This window comes from Cervus elaphus, chromosome 9 (assembly GCF_910594005.1).
Source record: "Cervus elaphus chromosome 9, mCerEla1.1, whole genome shotgun sequence".
Taxonomy (NCBI): domain Eukaryota; kingdom Metazoa; phylum Chordata; class Mammalia; order Artiodactyla; family Cervidae; genus Cervus; species Cervus elaphus.
In genome coordinates, this window is record NC_057823.1 from 72,375,596 (window position 1) to 72,393,664 (window position 18,069).

An 18,069-nucleotide genomic window follows, 5' to 3' on the forward strand; every position below is an offset into this window, starting at 1 on the left:
GCAACCGCCCCCCTACCCAAGTCCATGGAAAAACTGTGTTCCGTGAAACCAGTCTCTGGTGCCAAAAAGGCTGGTAACTGCTGCTCTAAAAACTACTTACCTGGATATTCTGGAAATATGGGAACTATAGAGAAAACACACTTCAATCTTTTTCAAAGCAAAAATGGTCACAACATCTATTTAGTATTCAAATTATTTACCTCCCTAACAGTAAATTCTTCTTTTAAAATAACCATCCAAGAAAATGATAATGACCATGAAGTGGCAAAATATTTTTAAGAGCTGACAAATCTTGACTTCACTTTTGTACAACATCACTTAGAGAAAGATACTTGAAAATGAACATTGGTATAAAAGAATCTTAATTATCAACATAAATACTAATCAGAGTTTTCAGACACTTGGAAAGAATTCCCTTGGTCCTGGCTCTAAGACACCAATACATAGTCTTAAGTTCTGTTTCCATTATGATTTCTATGTACTTCTGTTATTTCTTCTGTATTATATCCAATAGGCTCTACCACACAGAGGTCTAAGTTATTTCTCAATGGATAGACTTTTAAAAAGCAACTAATCAATTAATTTCACTATTTCTATTTTACCACAAACAGGTTGTCGAACAACTTACTATAGGTTAGTCTTTAAAGTCTTTTCCAATTCAATCATCCAGCACTTAATCAATGCTGATCTTGTGCTCAACAAGCTTCCAATCTGACATTTTGTGATTCCTCCCATGAAGTGGACTCAACTGTTGCCAGGACCAGGCCAACCAAGGCAAAACATTTAAGACCTAGGACCATATATGAAGAAGAAACCCCAGTTTCAAAAATGCCCCAAAGAGTTCACTACATTGAACTAACTGAAAAGCAGTTCACATTTTAAAGTCAAGCAGCTACTTTTGGTGGAGTGAGAACAGAGCGCTCTGCCTTTTCTACCTACCAGGGTAACTCCCCACCAAAACTGTAAGCTAAATGGTAATAGGAAAAAATAGTTAAATGTATTAGAATTAGAACAGGGCTGTCTGTAAATCTTAAAAAATTGTATGTCATTCAAAAATGCATCCTCGAGGACTTCCCTCATGGTCCAGTGGTTAAGACTTCGCCTTCCAATGCAGGGCAGGGAGGTTCATCCCTCCTTGAGAAGTTAAGATCCCATATGCCTCTTGGCCAAAACACCAAAATGTAAAAACAGAAGCAATATTGTAACAAATCCAATAAAGACTTAAAAAAAAAAAAAAAAAAAGGTTCCTCAATTCCTCAGTGCTTTCCTATTCAAATCACAAAATGTGGTTCTCACAAACCACTATCAGCTCTTCATCTTATTCCATGAGCAAAAAGGTGTCTTCAATACACCTACTAATTCCTACCACTTACAGTTTTAGGCAATTAACTTAATCTCTGAGCCTTAGTGTCTTAATCTGTGAAATGAGGATTAATAAAATTTAACTTCATTGGACTTCCTAGAGTAAAATGAAACAATATATACAAAGTACCTGGCACAGTGCCTAGAATGGGAGTGGGAAATACATAGTAACTACTGTTAATTATAGAAAGTAAAGCTTGGCAACCTTCTTGCTGCTGCTGCTGCTACTAAGTCACTTCAGTTGTGTCCAATTCTGTGCAACCCCAAAGAGGCAGCCCACCAGGCTCCACCCTCCCTGGGATTCTCCAGGCAAGAACACTGGAGTGGGCTGCCATTTCCTTCTCCAATGCATGAAAGTGAAGGCCTTCTTAGATGGTGGGAATAAACAGAAAAGAGATCTCAAATATTATAGGAATTATGTGTTTTAAAAGGTTAAAAAACCCACAATTCTGTTAAGGCTACTTGGTCCAAAGGTAAAGAGACAAAAATTGACTTCTTAAACTTCTAGTGGGCAACCAGACTTAAGGAACAATTTGCAAGTCTAATTACCAGTTCTACACAAAGGATCTGGATCTGCCACCCAAGTGGCCCATGTATTGCTTACTTCGTAACTACATTCCTATCAAATTACCCAATAACTTTAAAAACAGGTTTAACAAATTTATGGTCCTACTATCTTGGCAAAACTACCCCTCAAAGTCAGTTATCTCCAAATATGCTCTAAGAATCATCTGTATCAGAATCAGCTTGTTAAAAACAAATTGGTGGAGTGAAGCTCAGGAATCTTAAAGCACATTTGTTTTGAGAAAAACTGCCCAAAAGATTTTAGCCAAAACACTATTAAATCCATCCACAGTATAATTTTAACCTCCACTTTCCTGCATGGTCTGCCACTAAAGCAAGCTCTGTTCTGCTGGTGTGCCTGAACTAATGAGGGAATTTAGAATGGGACCAATAAATATCAAGAAACAAGGATGTACTTCAGAGGCATAAGTTAACTACTAAAATATCTTTCATTTTTAATCAATGTGAAATTAACTCAGCCATAACAGAGAAGATGAACACAAATTCTTTAATGGTCCCCCACAGAAAAGCTGATCTTAGGAAGAATAAACCTAGTTCCATCAAGAGGTTTGCTTTAAGACAGCACACAGTGAAGTGTGGTCTTATTCACACATAAAAGGCTGAAATTTAACTTCATTTTATTGGAGACCCAACTCCAATAAAACATGCCTGGCATAATCTGTGTGTAAACATCTAGTTATCTAGTCCGTAAAATTCATTTTAAATACTATGATATTACAAGATTCTTTACATTCAAACTAGACTTTTAATGTTCAATAATTAATCACTTCCAAAAAAATCACTGCAGTCCAACCAGCAATGAAGAGCTCGCTCTCAATACAATATATATTCACAAGTACAGCAGTGGCTGTCCTAAAGCTGCCTGGGTCAACGTGATTGGCACTCATCTCTACTATTTTACTATGAAAATTCTTTATCAACACATTTGGATACAAGCAGAATAATCAAAAATATTTTTAAGTGTTTTAAATATGCACAACTCAACACAATCATTCAAGCATACTACTTCAGGGCCTAAATTCTCAACCTGTACACTTAGTATAAGCTACTCATACCACTACTCACTGCTTCACCAGAATGGCTGTATATTTTCCCACCAAAAGTAGGGCTATTGCACCATACGTTTCATGATGTCTGTAAAGAAAAAAAATCATTGTCTTGGTTTATATTTCCTTAAAAAAACAAGTAAATCTATAAACTGTCTTAAGAATTTAGTGAAATATGAAGTTGTCTAAAGAAATCACCTGTTCTTGTTAATGCAACCTGCAAACACACACAAGTCAGTATTTGTAAAAGATCATTTCCAAAATACAACTAGCTACAATCCTTAATACCTTTAATTTATATCAGTGCCCAAAATATTGGGATCAGAAAGATTTTTCAGGACTTCAACGTGGTTTTATAACTTTAAAGATGTGAAGAATAGTAATGAACAGTTTAAAGATCCCTCTCATAGAAAGAAAACACAGGTCTCATATGTCCCTTCAAAAGGCTCAGTGATAAAGAATCCGCCTGCCAAGCAGGAGACTTGAGTTCGATCCCTGGATCAGGAAGATCTCCTGGAGAAGGAAACAGCAACCCACTCCAGTATTCTTGTCTGGAGAATCCCATGGACAGAGAAGCCTGGTGAGGCAAAGAGTCAATCACAACTTACAGAAAGACTTCTTTTGTTTCAAGTATAGATTGAGAAGCCTGAGAAACTACATGTTCAGAAGCTCTGGCTGAAGGCTTTTGTCCTCAGCAAGTTATCTTGCCTGGTTAAACTTTTCTATGTTTGGAATTACTCAAGTTGGAGGTGTGTTTAAGGGAGAGGCCCAGAAGTCAGCAGGCAGGCAAGAGATATCGTATCATTTCTACTGACCCAAAACAAGGCCCGTGGGGGCCTGTAGGGGGCTACAGTTGTCCCATCTGTTTACTCCTGAGGGAAAAGAACTATTTTTAAAATGTTATGGAAATGCATCCAAGGGGATGCAATTGGAAGAAACTCACAATGTGGAAAATTCTACCAAAAAGGCTATGAATTAACAAATAAACTGCAAGGGAATAAAAGTAATGGCAGGAGAACTACAGATGAAAACCTTAGGAAACTTAACCAATTGCAATGGATAAACTTTACTTGAATTCTGATTTGAACAAAACTTAGATGTTAATTTTGAGATGCTGACTGCATATATGATGATGTAAAGGAACTACTACCATATCAGATGTACAACAGTAGTACAGTTAAATTTTTAAAGCCCTTATCTTTTTAGGGATCTGTACCAAAATATTTATGGTAAAATGATATGTTTATGATTTGCTTGAAAATAACCCAGTGGAGGTGTGCGTATGATAAAACAAATCTGGCTAACAGGTGATACATGTCAGAGCAAGGAACATCCACTTACCATAATACCATGGATGTTCATTTACCATAAGAAAATTAAACAAATATTGTACAACCAATGATTATTCTGTCTAAAATAAGCATTAAGACAGTTTAGCTAGCAACCTGAAGGAATGCTTATTATATAATACTATATAATGGTAAATGAAGAAACAAACATACCAAAGTCAAAATTTCAAAAGCATAAGGTTAAGGAAGAAAAGACAATAGGAAAACCAAACTAAATTTGGGAGTTACTTGATTACTTTATCTGCTAGTTATTAGACTACTGTCATTAGACTTTGCTAATGAATTCAGCAGTAGACAGGGTTAATTTAAACTACCTAAGAGAGCTGAGGATAAAATAGTGGATAGGCCTAGAATAAACTAAATAATGCAAGCCTCAACTTAAAGCCATTCAGTTTCAAATAAACACTACACAAAATCTGTTTTAACTAGATATTCAAATATCCTCATTTTTAGGGTGACCATGTTTTTTACTTGCCAAAGCAAGCTACTCTGAATAAAGAAAGGAGATTAACAATCAAACCAGGTACAGGAAACCAGGTACCTGTATAGGATGGTACAGGAAAACCAGACCACTTGGTCACCCTATTTAGGTCTATAAACTGAGGTGTAAAGTTTGTTTGCTTATTTGTGTGTAAAGTGAATCACCTTAAGTCAAAATGAATTAGCCTCATAAAGACTAGAGACTGAATCCCAGACAGGCAAAGAAATTTGCCCAAAGTCAAGGTGTTAACTGGAGAGGCAGATGCTAGAAGTCAGCACCCATGTACCCTGAAACTCTGTCCAGATCAATGTACCATTCAGCACCACTTTCTTTTCTTTAGGTTTTTTTTTTAATTACATGTGTCCTGCTCCTTTTCCACAAAAAGATTCTCTTCAAAAATGTCTTCTTCAATCAAATAACTCTAAAAATAAAGCAAAAAATAATTCAATGACAGGAAGGTAAAGAATGTCAAACAAATGCTTACAAAAAGCAAACTCTTGATCAATCCATATATATATAAAATCCTGTACTCTAGATCAGACACTCTTTCTACATGAACAACTCTTCCAACTTTAAAAGACATTTCTGTGCCACACATGTCAGAATAAAAAAATTAACAACTCTTCCAACTTTAAAAGACATTTCTGTGCCACACATGTCAGAATAAAAAAATTAATAAAAGCATTAACTGGCCCATTGGAAGAAAAGCACACATACAATGATGCACCTAGTAGCCTGCCAAATGTTAATTATTTTCTGATATCTCACTGAAGAGGCAAGAACCAAGGCCTCAGAGCTTACTATGTTCCAGTATACAGCTATGAAAATGGGGAGTCTCCAGAGCAGGTTCTATGGCTATGAGCTGATTAAAAATATCTGCCTGGCTCCAACATACACAACCTCTGTATTATCCCATATAGCTATTAACAGAAGGATAAGCATATATTTCAGAAACATGCACTTCTTTACTTATTACTTAACAGGAAATTTGCCAGCCCAACTGCCTTTCTAATATGAAATTAGAAAATGCACAGACTTTATAATCATATCAACTACATCTGAATCTTTGACATTTACAAGCTAAATAACCGGCCAAATTGATGGAATTTCCTCCCATATAAATGAAAAATACCCCCATAATTACGAAGATTAAAGCATAAGGCTCAAAGTCTGTTACTTAACAGGTACTCAAAAAAAAAAAAACACCAGGGAAGCTCTTGTCTTAATTTTTATATTGGAGTACAGTTGATTTGCAGTGTCGTGTTCATTTCGGGTGTAGAGCAAAGTGATTTAGTTATACATACACATGTCTATTTTTTTTTTTCATATTCTTTTCCCATATAGAGGAAGCTGGTATTCTTTCTACCTAAAGGTTTAGCTCAATGGCCAAATAGATAACAACTTATTTTTATTTCTCTTTTGGTCATGTGGCCTTGTGGGATCTTAGTTCCCAGACCAAGGATGGAACCCAGGTCCAGGCAGTGAGACTGCAGAATCCCACCCACTGGACAGCGAGGGAATTTCTGATACAAACTATTTTTAAAGCAACTGATGACTATACTCACAGTCTTGGTAAAATCTGTAAAGATTTCTCTCCTGGGTCATCAGTTAACCCCAAAACTGCATGAAAGTATGCAATCAAAGTAAGCATAGATTACAAAATAACATTGGCAGATCTATTTTTCCAAATTATATTATGAAAGGATATTCAACTAATCAATCATTGATCCAATAATCCCTCAAAGAGCTACATTTTAAAAACTGTTTTATTTCCTCACCACTTCCATAATGTGTATGCCTCCCATGTAAGCTTCCAGGAGGGTCAGATTGTGTCTCATACATATAGTATTCAGAATAGGTAGAAGGGTGCCTTACATAAATGTGCTCAATAAATATTTGTGGAATGAAAAGCTAATATGGTTCCCTTAATGGCTTTTTAAAAAATACTTTAATGACAGGATCTTTTAATTTCAAAACATTAAAATGTAAAAGGTTCATAACAAGAGCTACAAAAGAAGCTGCTGTTCATTAGAAGTACTGTAGGTAAAATAGAACTGCAATTTCCTATGAAAGAAAATTTTAAAAAATAAACAAAACACCTGGACAATGAGCACCTCAAAACAGGAAAGCACTATGGATTCCATTTCCAGACACAACTTACCTTTTTGGACCTTCCTTTTGCAGATTTGAAATCCAGATTCTCACACAATCACTGCCCTTCACTTCTGTTTGATTCAATAGCATACACACTACTGACCATACATTCTGTCTTGCTAATAAATACATCAGTAGAAAGCACACTGGTCTTATTCTGCTTTCTGTTTTATGAAAACAAAAGTGCAAAAGTCCTAACTCAAAATTCTTTATAAATAGAAAACTAAAAAAAATTTTTGAGAAGTGTTTGCAGTAAAGGCTCCCATCTTTTCCCATACTTCTATTATGTATGTCTTCCCCAAACGAGGACGATTCTTGTGTCTTGATGGGAGGGGGCAAGCAGTTAAAAGTAAAACACACTAAAATAAGCCATATCTAAACAGGTGAGATGCCATCAGAGTGTGTGCTGTTGCAGGAAACAGAATGGAGAGCTATGAATGGGAGTCTCTGCACTTCATATCTGCAAAAGAAGAGAATAAAAAGGTTAACTTAATTCTAGACTCAGAACACAGTATCTTCACCTGTCTAAACCAAAGCCCCAAAACAACTTAATGTAAAAAACGAAAATGTGCTAAAGAGGTTTATGGGTGAACTCAACCATTCAAACTGTATCCACAGTTTTAGAAGTTAGTGTTTGAACACTTTTATACCACATCATCTTGATATTAAAAGTTAAACAATAACGAAAATCCCATCTCTTCTTTAAACTTCTCTTAAAATTTATCATAATTACCCAAATGTGCTTCCGTATTGAACAGTTATACAGGGGGAATGAGTTCTAACATTAAGAATAACAATCAAAGGGCTCAGTTTGAATAAATGCTCTTCCCTTTATAAGGAGTGACAGTTAACCTTCCCGGAACCCCAATGCACACACCCCTTTCTCCAACCTCATTAAAGATTAATTTCAGAACGCAGCAATGTCCCCCACCCTGTACCCCGTACTCTGCGAAAATCCTTCTGCGTTTTGCATTAACCCACCCGACTCAGTGTGGGTGAGCCAGTGTCAGGTGTGAAAGAAGGCTGGGACTGGGGGCGGGGTGGGGGGCGAGACCCGGGAGCCCCTCAAGCACTCGCGCCTCCCACCTGGCGGCACACCTGCCTCCAGGCGCCCACCTGGGGCAGGGATCGGCCCTTCGCGGCCCCGCGCGCCGGCCCCACTCAGAGCGCGCGCCACGCGCCGCGCGGTACCCGAGGGCGGCGCAGGCGGCGGGGCGCCTGAGAGGCGGGAGCCCGGTGTAAAGGGGCAGCCCGGGCTCGCTCCCTCTCCGGGGACCCAGCGGGCCGGGGCGTCCCGGGGGGCTGCTGGGGGCGGGCACGGTACCTTTTGGACAAATCCATGAGGACCCCGGAGAAGAGCTTCTCCCCGAGGCGGAACGACACGACAAGCGCGTCCTCAATGATGTGGTCCAGCGTGACCCGCACCTCCGAGCCGGGGATCAGTTGCGACACCGCGGAGTCCCCGCCTGCCGGCGGCACGAGAGCCGGGGCTGCTGGCTGGGGCAGCGGCGGTTCCTGGCGCTCCTCGGGAGCCGGGGGCTCCTCCGGCGGCGGTGCAGGAGAAGGTGGCAAGCTGGGCCCTTCCTGAGGCGCGGCTGCCGCCGGCTCCACTACTCGAGCGGGCAGCTTCTCCTCAGGCTCCAGCTCCAGCCCCGCCGCCTCCGGGCTGCGGGCGAGCTCCCCCGGCGGCGGTGGCGGCGGCGGGAGCGGCGGTTCGTCGGCCTGAGGAGAGGACTGCTGCCCGTCAGCCTCGCCGTCCGGCACAGATGCTTCAGTGGCCGTGACCGGGAGGGGGTCAGTGCCGGCCTCGCTGCCGGGGATGGGCTCCATCTCCGGCTCGGCCTCGCCGGCGCCCCCCTCCCCGGGGGACGCTGCAGTCGCTGCCGCCTCTGCAGCCACGGCCGCCATTTTCTTCCTGGCTTCTCCCTCCTCCAACTCGGGTTGTAGCGGCGGCGGCGGCAGCGCTGCTTGGTTCCCTAGGCCTTCCCCTCCCTCCAGCAAACAGTTTTGTCCCGCCCTTACCCCGATGCTCGTTATTGGCACCGCGCCATTGGTCCTGTCCTACACCCCTCCCGCACTTGTGACATTTCATTGGTCAGATGGGGACGTCTATCATTCAATCGGTCCAGCCTTCTCATACAGAGTAGGAACTTCTCATTGGCCAGACGAGTTGTCAAATGTCGAATCTTAGAGGAGAAGTGGGGGGGCGGGCTCAAAGGGGGCGGGGGAAGTCACAAAAGCTGAGCCTTGTACCTATCGCCTCTTTCTATTGGATGGAAGAGAAAGTAAAGTCTTATGGTTGGCCTACGCTCCTGCCCATTATCAACCAGGTTTTTTTCGGAGGTGGGATAAAGGAGGGAATCACGTGGCGTGCCTGTTCTTTCAAAGGCTACAGAGGGGAGGAGTAACGAGGTAATGAGGGAGGGGAACCGCTTCCCAAGAATCTCTGCGCAGAGGTCCTTAGAATAAATGTTATTTCTAGGAGCGGACCTGCTTGCTGCCGCGTGTGGGCAAGAGAAGCTTCTTTGGGAAGGACAACTAAAGTTTGAAGATAATTCTACAAACACTTTTTGAGCTCCTACTATGCTAGGCACTGTGCTAGTGCTAGGGATAGATGTGAAAGACATTCTCCATAACCTCATGGCAGCCGCTTCAGCTCCCACACAAGGAGTGTCTCCTTGAGTACTCTCCACTTTCTAGGAACAATGCACCTACTTTTTTCAAAGTAGGAAAATGCTAATGAAAACAGGAAGAATACCAGGCACACTGGATTAAGCTGATGAATGTTTCAGAGACTAGTTCTGAGGCACTGCTGGACTTGCACATGAACAGCAGTTTTTCAACCCAAATTCACTGGAAAGTGGTCGCACCTGGTTTCTTGCTTCAGCCTTTATCGTTGCCTCGTGTATGCTACAGGTGCAAAAGGCCCCTCTCTTCAGTGTCCTAATGCCCCTACTTGTCTATTCCCACTTTAAGTTTCTTGATTGGTTTGTTTGGAAGACTCTACTGAATCCGTTTCTCTCAAAGTGTACCTCAGAGTGAGCCTTTTCTCCAGAAGAGATGGTAGGCACTGAGAATGCCTACAGGAGGAAAGGGAGAAAGGTTACCAAAATTAGGAGTGAAAAAGGGAATCCTAAAGACTCATCACAGCCAATACTTACTAAGCATCCCCTATGTGCCAGGCACTAGTACAAGCACTTAGTATAACACCTCATGTAATCCTTAAAATACTCCTATAAGGCAGATACTGTTAATGTTGTTTAGTTGCTAAGTTGTATCCAACTCTCTTTCCACCCCATGTAAGTGCACCAGGCTCCTCTGTTCATAGGATTTCCCAGGCAAGTATACTGGAATGGGTTGCCATTTCCTTCAGGGGAGCTTCCCAACCCAGGGATGGAAGCATGGCTCCTGCCACATCTCCTGCATTGCAGGCAGATTCTTTACCACCGTACCACCAGGGAAGCCCAACTGTTATTATACCTGTTCTACAAATAAAGAAACTGAGGCACAAAAAGGGTGCCCAAGGTCGCTCAGATAGTAAATTGCAGAGTCAGAATTCGAAGGTTTTGTATGTTTTTTGGAGGGGGGCTGGGGGGTAGATACATTAGGAGTTTGGGATTAATAAATACACACTACTATATATAAAATAAACAACAAGGACCTACTGTATAGCACAGAAAACTATAGTCAATAGTTTATAATAACCTATAATGGAAAATAACCTGATAAAGAATATATATATATGAGTGAATCACTTTACTATACACCTAAAATTAATATATTATCAACCAACTATATTTCAATTTAAAAAAAAAACCTGCAGTTTTACATTGAAAGGATTGAAAATGGGAAAGAAATATCGCCATATGCCCTATTTAAGGCCCTGGAGCTCTTGGGAAAGGCAAGTAGGAAATCCCAGTCAGGGCAGGTTCAGCATCTCCAAAGTAACAGAAGGAAATAAATGTACTGATCCACTCTGTACCAGAGATTTTCCCCATAAGCTCTCATTTAAAACCCTGTGAGTTAAACCTTCTCCCTGTTCTACAGGTGAGGAAACTGATCCCTAGCCAGGTTACAGGTCTTCTTAGCCATCACACAGATGGCTAGCAACAGATCCTAGAGAACTCAGGTCCTTCCAAGAGCATGATTGTTTCACTCATTCATTGAACAAATAATCTGTCTCCTGCAGGCTAGATCTTTTGCAGGAAATAGCCATGGATCCCACCTTACAGAGTTTTTTACTATGATTGCTTTTCTATATTTCAACATAATCAGTTAAACATAACATATATTTCTATGAAACTTGGAGACCCACACTGAGTTCCCACATTGCATAATATCCCACAGGAAGAAAAATACAGTTCAGGTCCTAGGATGTGATTACCTCTTGCAGTAATTCACTGCAAGATGCTGCAGTAAATCCTTTAAATTAAGGATTTATAGCAGGTAGTGGCATACCAAGTAACCCTTCTAAATCACCATTTTCAGCCTGCAACTCAAGAGTCTCTACTGGCTTCCTAGCCTCTTCTGCTTGTCCTTCAAGGCTCTCTCTGTTCCTATTTTATCTTTTGGGGTCTGTTCTCCCCTGCTCTTCAGGCTTTCTAATACTGGGGAGATCTTTCATCCATTTATTCAACAAATAAATATTCAAGGCCTACTACATGTCAGTTGGGGATTCCCAAGTGGCTCAGTGGTAAAGAATCCACCTACAATGCAGGAGACCCGGGTTGGTTCCCAGAGTTGAGAAGATGCCCAGGAGAAGGGAATGGCAACCCGCTCCAGTATTCTTGCCTGGAAAAATCCCATGGACAGAGGAGCATGGCAGGCTACAGTCTGTGGGGTCACAAAGAGTTGGACATGACTGAGCAGTCATGCATACACTATATGTCAGTTACCGGGCTAGCAGTCAGAAGGCATGCAGAAAGAACATGTAAGCATCCTGAGACTTATTTTTCTAGTTAGGGAGCTAGAAAATAAGCAATGAATAAATAACATGATTTACAAATTGTGAGCAATACCATACAAGAAATAAACAGGGTGAGGTGATAGGGAATAGCTAGAGGAGGGGCAGAGAGTGTCTCTTTTAGATAAGGTGGTCAGAAAAGACCTCGGTGAGGACAAGACATTTTAAGCAAAATGCAAAGGATTAAGAAGGAGCCAGGGACTTCCCTGGTGATCTGGTGGCTGGGACTCCATACTCCTAATGTAGGGGGCCTGAGTTCAGTCCCTGGTCAGGAAACTAGATCCCATATACCACAACTAAGACTCAACAGAGCTAAGTAAATAAATATATTTAGAAAGGAGGAGGAGGAGCCAGCTGTTGACATTGCTGAAGGAACATTTGGGTCAAAAGGAACAGCAATTGCTCAAGTCCTATGACAAAAGAGGGCTTGGTTCACTCCAGAAACAGAGAGACCAGTGTGACCTCCCTGGCGGTTCAAATGGTAAAGAGTCCACCTGCAATGCAGGAGACCCTGGTCCAATCCCCAGGTCAGGAAGATCCCCTGGAGAAGAGAATGGCAACCCACTCCAATCTTCTTGCCAGGAGAATCCCATGGAGAGAGGAGCCTGGTGGGCTACAGTCCATGAAGTCACAGAAGTCAACCCTAATGAGCAAGAAATCTCTCTCATTCAATGTGGTTGAAGAGGAATAAGCAAGAAGATAAGTTAGTGAGATAAGGCTGGAAAGGAAAACAGAAGTCATTATTTTATGTACTTCAAATACAAAACCAAGGATCTGCCCTCAGGGATTTCCAGATCTACTGGGAATCCAGCTTTTACATGTGCTGCTCTATCCTAGTCTGCACTGCCTTTAGCCTTCTCCTGGCATAGGGTCAGCATAGAGGAGGCCCTTGGTACTTTTAGGATGGATAAAGTGAAAGTGAAAATCACTTAGTCATGTCTGACTCTTTGTGACCCCATGGACTGTATAGTCCATGGAATTCTCCAGGCCAGAATACTGAAGTGAGTAGCCTTTCCCTTCTCTAGGAGATCTTCCCAACCCAGGGATCGAACCCAGGTCTCCCACATTGCAGGTGGATTCTTTGCCAGCTGAGCCACAAGAACATGGGAGTGGGTAGCCTATCCCTTCTCCAGCGGATCTTCCCAACCCAGGAATCGAACCAGGGTCTCCTGCATTGCAGGCAGATTCTTTACCAACTGAGCTATGAGGGAAGCCCCTATAGAATGGATAGCCACATGGCATTTGTTGCTGAATTGAGAGAGGTTTTGATGAATGGTTGAAAGATTGGTCTGTTTATGCCACTAGAGCAAAATGCCACAGACAGGGTGACTTATAAACAACAGAAAGTTGTTTCTTATAGGTCTGCAGCCTAGAAATACAAGATCAAGGTGCCAGGACAGTTCAGTGAGGGCCCTCTTTCAGCTTGCATAATTCTTGTTGTATGCTCACTGGCAGAAGGGGACAAGAGTGCTTTTTTGGGCCTCTTTCATAAAGGCATTAGTCTCTTTTCATAAGGGCCTTGTTTTAGTGACTTAGTGCTCAGTCACATCTGACTTTTTGCAACCCTCTGGATTCTTTTTTTTTTTCTTTTAACCCTCTGGATTCTAGCCCACCAGGCTCCTCTGTCCATGGAATGTTCCAAGCAAAAATACTGGAGTGGGTTGCCATTTCCTAGTCCAGGGGATCTTCGCAACCCAGGGGTTGAACCTATATCTCCTGCACTGGCAGGTAGATTCTTTACCACTGTGCCACTTGGGAAGTCCAGTCTAGTGACCTAATCATCTCCCCAAAGTCCCACCTCTTAATACCATCGCCTAGGTGGTTGAGACTCCATCACGTGAATTTTGAAGGGACACAAACATTCAGACCATAACAGATGAACAGTTGTTTGGTTGGACAAATTGTTGAAAGGATGGGTGGATTGAGAGCTGAGTGGTCGGGATAAGAAATCCAGCTGACTAATCAAGCGGATTCTCACTGTCTCAAACAGACTTTGATCTCTGAGTTCTCCAGAGTACTACCATTTGTGTATGTGTTCAGTCGCTCAGTTGTGTCCAACTCTCTGTGAACCCACAGACTGTAGTTTGCCAGGCTCTTCTGTCCATGGGATTTCTCCAGGCCAAAAACACTGGAGTGGGTTGCCATACCCTCCTCCAGAGGATCTTCCCTGCCCAGGGAAGATAAAGTAAAAACCCAAACACTGGGGTGGTGGTTCATGAAGACGGATAAATATGGCTAATTATGTCTTAGTAGTTTTTGTTTCCTGGGCCTGGTCTCTCGGGAAATCAAATTACAGACAGACAAAAGCATGGGTCGTGGAGACTCAGGACAAAAGGAAGTAACTGTCAGCACGTGGTCGTGAAGTCATAGTGGCTGAATAAATTGCTCCTCTTGTTCTAGGCCTATTTCTGTCCAAGTAACCAATATTTCTCTTCCAAAATCAGATTGCCCACTCCCAGACCCAGATTGTGATGATAACTACTGACAGACATGTCACTGGCTCTCCATGTGTCTCAGCGGTTCTCAATGTATTAAGGGATCTCAGAATCCGCTAAAAAGTTGTTCTACGTACTGTGTTATCACATTTACATAAAGTACAAAAACAAAGAAAACAAACTTATGCTGTTACAACTCAAAATAGAGGTTATTCTTAGCAGGAGAGAGGGGACAGTACATCTAGTGACTAAAAGGGAATATGAATGGAGTTTCCTGGGACTCTGATATTTTTCTGATTTTTGTCTACTCACTAGTGATAAGGAATGTTCAGCTTATAAAAATTCATCAAGCTGTGCACATATGTGCTTTTTTGTGTATAGATTTGTATTACTGGTAGTGTCTTAAACAACATATTTATTTTATCAGTGTCTTGGGTCAGAAATTCGGGCAAGGCTTAGTTGGGCCCTCTATTTAGGGTCTCTCTCAAGGCTATAACCAAGATGCCAGCAGGGGCTGCGGTGTCATCTGAAAGTGTGACTGGGGAAGGGCCCACTTCTAACCTCACTCTCATGACCCTGGCAGGACTCAGTTCCTCAGTGGCTGCTGGCCAGAGGCCGCCCTCAACTCCTTGCCATGCGTGCCTATCCGGAGAATAGTTTGCGATTTACAGCTTGCTTCATCAGAGCAAGCAAATGAGAAGAGCCATGGAGAAATGGTGCAAGGGAGACAGAAGTCACAGTCTCTTATAGCCTAATCTCAGAAGAGGCATCCTGTCACTTCTGCTGTGTTCTGTCCAAAAGCAAGTCACTAGAGCCAGCCCAAACACAAGAGGAGAAGATCATACAGGGGCAGGAGTACCAAGAAGGCGAGGATCACTGGGAGCTGATGGTCACCTCATTTAAAGGTTTTAAAAGATGAAAAGAAAAAATATTCTAGATGTTTCCCCAAACCTCCCCTCACCCCAACACACTCATCCACAGACTCTGCTGAAGCCTCTTATTCAATGCAGATGCTTTCCACACCATTATTACCTGCCCCTAGTAACAGAGCCTCACCTCAGACTGGCAAGTGGAAGGGGACATCATACTAAAAAGAATAAATCCTGGGACTTCCTTGGCAGTCCAGTGGCTAAGACTCTGAGCTCCCATTGCAGGGGGCCAGGGTTCGATCCCTAGTCAGCAAACTAGATCCTATTCAGTGAACTAGATTCTACATGCCACAACTAAAGATCCTGCATGCTACAAGGAAGATTGATCTTGCATGCTGCAAATGAGACCCAGCACAGCCATATAAATAAATGAATATTTTTTTAAAAAAAAAGTAAATCCCAATATTGAGGAAAATCCCTGTAAAGAGAGCCATCATCTATCCAGCTATTTAGTGAGCACCTATTATGTGCCAGGCTGAGACAGCAGCCAGATGAGCCTGGGTGAATCAAGCACATCACAGGTGGGCACCATCCTGAGTCATCTTCCTCCCTGGTCTCAGGTGTTCCTTCCCGTGGTCCCTGCCCCTCTCTGCCATGTCAACATAGTTCCTTCAAAAGAGACCCTAAGGGTACTGCTTGAGAGGGAGTGGTTCTAGGCTGAATGTCTCAGTTTGTCTGGGACTGAAATATTTCCTGTGACACAGGATGTTCAGTGTTAAAGTTGAACAGACCTGGGATTTCCCTGGTGGTCAAATGGTTAAGAACTAAAATCCTGCACGCTGCATGGCACAGTCAAAAAAAAAAAAACACCCAAATTAAAAAACAAAACAAAACACAAGTCAGTCAGGCCTAGCTAGGCAAACCCTAATGGTTGGCCAGACTTCATGCTTCATATCTTACAGAAATGAACATTGATCTTTGCAACAACCGAGCAAGAAAGGGAGCCTCAGAGAGGTCAGAGAAAGCTTCCAAAGCTAGAGACTGGGCTTCACAGTCTCCAAAGAATGCACTCTTGGCAACTTTGATCTTTTTGCTGTTTCTTCTGTTTCCTTAGCCATCCCCTGGGACAGGATCCTTGGGTAAATGGCAAATCAGTGTGCATTTTTTTTGGTCTAGCCTTCTAGTTTCAAGCCGACAGGTTAAATCTGACCTTTAAAGTAGAAAATCTAAAAAAACAAAAACAAAACCTGACCTTAGATTCTAAACACCTCTGATTGTACCCACCCCCTCATAATAATTCCAAGAACATTTATTTACTTAATATTCCTCTAGGTTGGGTTCTCCCCTCATGTCAAATGTGGTAGCTAGTGGATTATTAGATCCTTGTAAAGTAAGGACTTAATTTTATAGCTTCCTTAGCACAGTGCTAGGCCAAGTAATAATGTCTAATATTTATCAAGTACTTACTTTACATCAAGCCTTAAATCAATTAAGCCCTATGAGGTATAATCACATAATTATCACCATTACAGATTAGGAAACTGAGGAATAGAGAGGTTAAGTAAATTGCCCAAGGTCACACAACTAATAAACATAGGCATCAAAGAGTAACATCTATTTGCTTGTTGATTACAAAGAGCTCCCTGTGCCTTTTCTGAAAAAAAAACTATCATTTGCTCTGACAGACTTAGGTGAATCTTTCTGAAAAACAGGTGGAAACCTCAGCTAAAGAGGTTCATATGATATGACATCCATTCTTGAAAAAAACACAAACCCATTTTGATAGAATTACTTCTGTGTTATCACAGTTTCTCTCTGTCTTGGTTTCCTCATCTCTGCCTCAAATGATAACGATCACCTCTAACTCAAAAAAACAATCATCTCTACCTGGATCAGGGCTGTGAAGCAGCAACTGTTCTTATTATCCCTCCCAAAGGTCTGAAGGCCTGGGTGGGAGTGTGGAGGTCATTTGGTTCATCCAATGTAAGAGTTGGGCAGGACTGAGCACGCATACAATATAAATTCAGAGCTGGAGGCTGCCGGCCAGGCCCTAGTCCTAGCATTCAGTTCATGGCTACTTGTTTCTAAGCAGCTATTTCCATACTTATCCCCAGTAATTTCTCTCACTACACAGGTGCTGGGCTTCCCAGGTGGCTCAGTGGTAAAGAATCCACCTGCCGATGCAGGAGATGCCAGTTAGATCCCTGGGTCAGGAAGAACCCCTGGAGAAGGAAATGGCAACCCACTCTAGCATTCTTGGCTGGGAAATTCCATGGACAGAGGAGCCTGGTGGGTTACAGTCCATGGAGTCACAAAGAGTTAGAGATGACTTAGCAACTAAATAGCAACAACAGAGCTGTTACATTTGCAAATACAAACATAATAGAATATTCAGTTTTATGTTGCTTTGGTTCATTTTTATATCAAATTCCTACTTTCTGTTTTATTTGTATTTGTTTTTAAAATAGCAGAGATTCTTCTTAGGAAGGAATGTGCGTACAGCTATACATAGAAAAAAGCCCTTGTGACATCAGTCGTGTGCATCATTTGACCTCTCCCAGAAAGCGCAGTGCTTCAACTCAGTGATAAAGAATCAGCCTGCCAACACAAGAGATGCAGGAGACATGGATTAGATCCCTGGGTTGGGAAGATCCCCTGGAAGAGGGAATGATAATCCCATGCAGTACTCTTGTCTGGGAAATCCTATGGACAGAGGAGCCGGAGGGCAGGGGTTGGGGGGTGGGGGGTACACTTCATGGGGTCTCAAAGAGTCTGAACCCGACTGAGCACAGTGTCTGGCATACAGTAGACCCTCAAAAATATTT

At 42.1% G+C, this 18,069-nt stretch overlaps 1 protein-coding gene across 14 annotated transcripts in view; it reads right to left on the reverse strand.

The window, feature by feature from the left end:
• The window catches only part of PWWP2A (PWWP domain containing 2A), a 39,323-nt gene extending 30,345 nt beyond the window's left edge, over window positions 1-8,978 (reverse strand). For 9 of the 14 annotated variants that reach the window (XR_006342792.1, XR_006342794.1, XR_006342795.1 and 6 more), the window contains exon 1: window positions 8,302-8,977. Coding sequence is in view for 6 of the 14 variants with exons in the window: in XM_043913442.1 (XP_043769377.1) it covers window positions 8,302-8,885 (584 nt within the window). In the remaining 8 variants the exon portion in view is untranslated. Of the gene's footprint in view, window positions 1-628; window positions 6,947-6,984; window positions 7,313-8,301 lie in introns of those variants that run through there. The other 5 variants (XM_043913439.1, XM_043913441.1, XM_043913437.1 and 2 more) reach the window with 3 other exon arrangements.
• Window positions 8,979-18,069: the final 9,091 nt, after the last annotated feature.